Genomic DNA, 4,748 nt, shown 5'->3' with positions numbered 1-4,748 from the left:
GTTACGTTAAGGTAATGGAAGGGTATATACGAAAAATAAAATGTTAAAGAGTTCTTTAACCGATTATAATATGAAAAAGAGAGAAAGGGCCTGAGTTGAAGGATGTGTAAGAGGTTAGGAGCAGGAGATATGGAAAAAAACTATAGTTCAAAGTGTATTTTTTTTTATTGCTTCTTCTTTAAATAGGCTATGTTGGGCTATTTTATGTTAGGCATGTTAATTGTCAAGTTTAAGAGTTATACCATGACTTTTATACATAAGATTTTTAAAATATGTTTAAAATAACCCTCAGTAGGAAAAAACGTTTAAAAAAAAGTTGGAAGAGACAAAGGGAGAAAGAGACATTAAACTGCTATATAATTGTTTGATGGCTTTGCTTTTTTTTTTTTATGGGAGAAGGCAAGGGTGAAGCTGCTGAGGAGCATATGAAGCGCAAGGCTATGGAAGAGTCTTTAACACACGTTAAACGTGTCCATGCTACCGGCCGGGATTGTCTAAGCAGTACAAGTGTCTCAGAACCAAACAAAAGTCAGGAATGGTCGTCACTTAGTTCTAGAGATGGGGCTGTTCGGGAAGGAAACAATGATGATGTCATTTTGCGAATTACAAATGTTCAAAATGGATTAACTTCTGTAAGGCTTTTTTTTTTTTAATTTTATTTAGTTATTTTTTTGTTAGATTTATAAAGTCAAATGTTTTATATAGGTTCAATTACTTCTTGATAATGTGGCACGTCAGTATCAAGAATATTTAGACGTACAGAGTGGTCGGATTGTTAGTTTAGTAGCTGACGATGAAAGGCTGGATATTGGAACCCATGTTGTCAGCAGTGTTAAGAAAGAAACTGAGGGAGCAGCAACACAGAAGGGTGCAGTCACCGGTTTGGAAGAGACAAAGCAACATATAGTTCAGATAGAAAGAGTTCTTACTCAGTATCATTTGCGTTTTGAGGAGCTAGAGGAAGATCAGATGACTCTGAAGGATCTGATAGAGGCCCAAGAGTTTGATTTCCGATGGTCCGATGGAAATCGCCAGCGAAATGAAGAACAGATTGACATGTTGGAGACAACGATATGTAGTTTAGAAGAGAAAATAGTACGATTGCAGTTGAACAGGGAGGATATGTGGGAGGCTCCTTAAGGCTTGGCCCCACTGATTGCAAATGGAAAATATTGTTTAAAATTATGTTCGTAGTTGGTATACATATATTGATATATATGTTTTTTTTTTTATATATATATATATATATATATATATATATATATATATATATATATATATATATATATATATTGTGTTATTTTATAATATTGAAGTATGGTAGGCATAATGCGAGTTGTTTCTGACTTTTTTTTTATATGCTTAATCGATAAGTTACCAATTTTGTTTTTTTCAACTTGTTGATAAATGGACATTTTTTTTTTTCAATTGATATTTTCTATATTATGAATTACACTTGTTAAATAATCAAAATTACTTTTTTTTAATGCGTGGTTTTTTCTCACCAACAAATGGACCTCATTGTATGCTAAGTCAAGACTAAACTATAATTTTTGTTTTTTTTTTATTGGTTAAAATTTTGCATCCTTTTAAATTTAAAAAAAAAAATAAAGTTTGCAATAATAAGATAGGAATTACCATCCAAGTAGTTTTCTTTAACTTAATCAAGCGGGAAAGTCAACTTTTAAAGTCGAAGGGATGATTCTTGAGGAAGTCAAGGGATGCTTGGGAGGAATTTAAAACATCTCTATTAAAAAATATTGAAAAAAAAAAAAAAAAATACATGTTAATTCTCAAAACATGATTTGTCATAAGCCAACTTTTAAACAGTGTATCAAGATTTAATAACTATATATATAATATATATATATATATTTTATATATGTTTTGTTGAGAAAATAAAATAGTATATAGTGTTATAATCGGGGAGAAGCAAGCAGACATGAAGATGATATCGCATAATATGTACACCCACAAAGTGTAATACTATTACAAAGATAGTTACCATGCATTTTGGTCGTAAAGTAGTTAGTTAGTTATTTTGAGAAACCGCTTTGAAATGCCACCTAATATTTCGAGCTTTGTGAAATTAAGTAATTACAGATAGTGTGTCAATAAATCTAAATTTCATAATGTTCTTGTAATATAATGGAATAAGTTTCGTAATTTTGTTTTTTAAAATCCGTAGAATCACGAAGATTTTGAAATATTGGAATATGGTTGCAAGTAAGAATTTGAAATGGAACAAAAAAAGGATCGGATGGAGGCATAATATAGATCATTTATATTTTTTATAATATTTTGATAAGTATATTTTATTGATAGAAAGCTCAAGTGGAAAGGTTGCTAGATTTGCTTCAAGTAGCAAATTATTTAAAAATAGACATATGTACATAAATATTATTATAACACTCCGAGCCACATGACTTGAACAGAGTCAAATCAACAACATTTATTAGATGGACCTAGCGTGGGATGGAGTAGGCGTCGTAGCATCTCGTTTTCTATTTTGCAGTTGACTTTTGAAAAATTAAAGATAGAGATGTAACACAGTTAACTCTTCATACATGGATGTCTCCTGCATTGTAGAACAAAAACAATTAACGTTGTTATATTTCCTAGGTAGCAAATAAAGGAAATGAATATTTAAATAATGCCACACAAATGTGTGCGTTGTTCATTTACCTAGTATTATGTTCTTTTGATTTTTTTTTTTTTTTTTTTGGATGGTTGTATTTCAGCGTTGTTTTCCTTGGCTAAAACATCTTTGCGAACCATTTCACCAATTGTGAGCTCATTACCCTATGTTAGTTAAAAATGTATAATTGTTAAAGCATTTACATAAATTTTTTTGGAAGGGAAAAAATAAAAAATAAATAAATAAAAGCATAACTTCACCTTGCCAACCACTTGACTATCTAAGTCTGTTTCTTCAGGGTAAACTTTGTCGATGGTAAATGATTCAAAAGTTTCCTTGGCACTGAAGCCGTTGATTTGAACTTGGAAGATGAAAGATCTTCCTTCAATTTTTTGGAGTTCTTTGGAAACTGCATCCGGACCATTTTTCTGTATTTTGTATAAGAAATGTTTCAACTTATATTCAAAAGATGTATTAATGAATTGTGAAGTAACTTACCTTTTGGATTATGTCTAATTCTTCGACCGACTTCATAAGCAAGGCTTCGGCATGCTTGTTGAAAGCGACAAAAGTGGTGATATCGGAGAAATCATTCACACACATTCGAAGTTTATACCTACTTTGAAATTAGAATGTGGTAAATGAGGGAGTTGAATACTTTAAGGAAAAACAGGTTAAATACGTTAGTTTAATTTTACCAACCTTTTTTCTGTGTCCACCTTACACATGGTACAAGGTTTCTCAAAGTCAATTTGTGGGATAGTTATCTTACAACGTCTGCAGCAATTGTAGAACCAATTAACACTGTATACCTTGTCTACTATGGCAGAGCAGGTATAGCTTGATCCGTGTTGTGCTTCATCTCTTCCAAGCTCCTTTAATTTAACTATGGTAATTCTTCTATTTCTAAGTAGTTCTTCTTCGAAATTTTTCAGAGAACCCTCAACCTCTACGGAAATGTATGTATCTCGAAGCTAGTATGTACCCAAGAAATAAAAAACGTGGATCATAATGGGAATAGGAAAAATGTTAATGAATTGCAGTTACATAAATACGCATAGCAATTTAGTAAAAGAAAATTGAACCCAATGTAACAAATATATTTATAGTGTTAACGAATATAGTCGATGTTAATTTTTTTACTAAAAAATATATATATATATATATATATATATATATATATATATATATATATATATATATATATATATATATATATATATATATATATATATATATAATTTGTCCCGTTTGTATTCAAAGAACAACATCAATTTCCAGATAGATTTTTGTCCCGCTAAGAGATGAAAGTGTAATTTTGCCTACAATAAAAACTGTATTAAAACCTTTTTTTAATGGATAGAATTTCAGGTGGAATATAAATTTGATATTAATTGATATTTGATACCAACATAAATTGTCAACGATATAAATGTATATGTACCTTGATAATCTTTTGCATTCAAAGAAAGTGGCTATAATGATAACATTATGTTTTGTTATAATGTCTTCTGGAATTGATTTGCCGATATTCACCCCACAAAGCAATTGTTATTTCCGCTAAAAGTTGGGTAGACTTCATTGAGTTACAACAATATGTTTGATTTGTTAACTAAAGATATCAATGTTTAACTCACTTCTTATCCATGATTATGATCTCTTGTAAATTTAATCCTGATTTTTCTTTACGGTTGCCAACTCTTTTCAAGACACCAATAACATCTACGTGTTGACATAAACAAAACATTAGAATTTCTGTCATGTAGCTTTTCAAGTGAAAAGACTGATTAATCTAATGTGAAATTATAAATTAGAAGAAATATTTAAGTCGAAAGTTTTAATATATAACCTGATAAAAGAGTTTTCCGTTTAGATCTTTCTTGAAGGTTTTTGAAGTCAATGAAATTGAATTTGTGCTTTGCTATTTCAGTCTCGTCTTCATCCATTGATTCTATTAATGTTTCTGGCTTCAAATGAATCACAAATGGATGAACTACCGGACGATAGGTTGTTGCTAACATCACATCAAATCTTTCAATAAGGTAGATTTGGCCTGCTTCTATCACATTTCCTTTTGCAAATTTATCAAATTCTCTAAAGTTTTCCGATT

At 30.2% G+C, this 4,748-nt stretch overlaps 1 protein-coding gene and 1 long non-coding RNA gene across 2 annotated transcripts; one reads left to right on the top strand and one right to left on the bottom strand.

The window, feature by feature from the left end:
- The first annotated feature begins 389 nt into the window (after positions 1-389).
- LOC147474506 (uncharacterized) lies at positions 390-1,157 on the top strand. Its single transcript, XM_086585100.1, has 2 exons — positions 390-632; positions 706-1,157. Exons 1-2 carry the CDS (start codon positions 390-392, stop codon positions 1,138-1,140), a joined length of 678 nt encoding a protein of 225 aa, XP_086441226.1. The 3' UTR covers positions 1,141-1,157.
- Positions 1,158-2,361: 1,204 nt separating this feature from the next.
- Positions 2,362-3,549, bottom strand: LOC147474505 (uncharacterized). Its single transcript, XR_015209555.1, has 4 exons — positions 3,341-3,549; positions 3,137-3,254; positions 2,899-3,066; positions 2,362-2,802 (listed from the first exon to the last, which is right to left on the bottom strand). It is a non-coding gene; the product is annotated as an uncharacterized LOC147474505 (long non-coding RNA).
- Between the last annotated feature and the right edge of the window lie 1,199 nt (positions 3,550-4,748).

This window comes from Coptis chinensis, chromosome 9 (assembly GCF_015680905.1).
Source record: "Coptis chinensis isolate HL-2020 chromosome 9, ASM1568090v1, whole genome shotgun sequence".
NCBI lineage: Eukaryota > Viridiplantae > Streptophyta > Magnoliopsida > Ranunculales > Ranunculaceae > Coptis > Coptis chinensis.
Note: the sequence above shows the minus strand (reverse complement) of the source record. Positions and strands in the feature narration are given on the sequence as shown.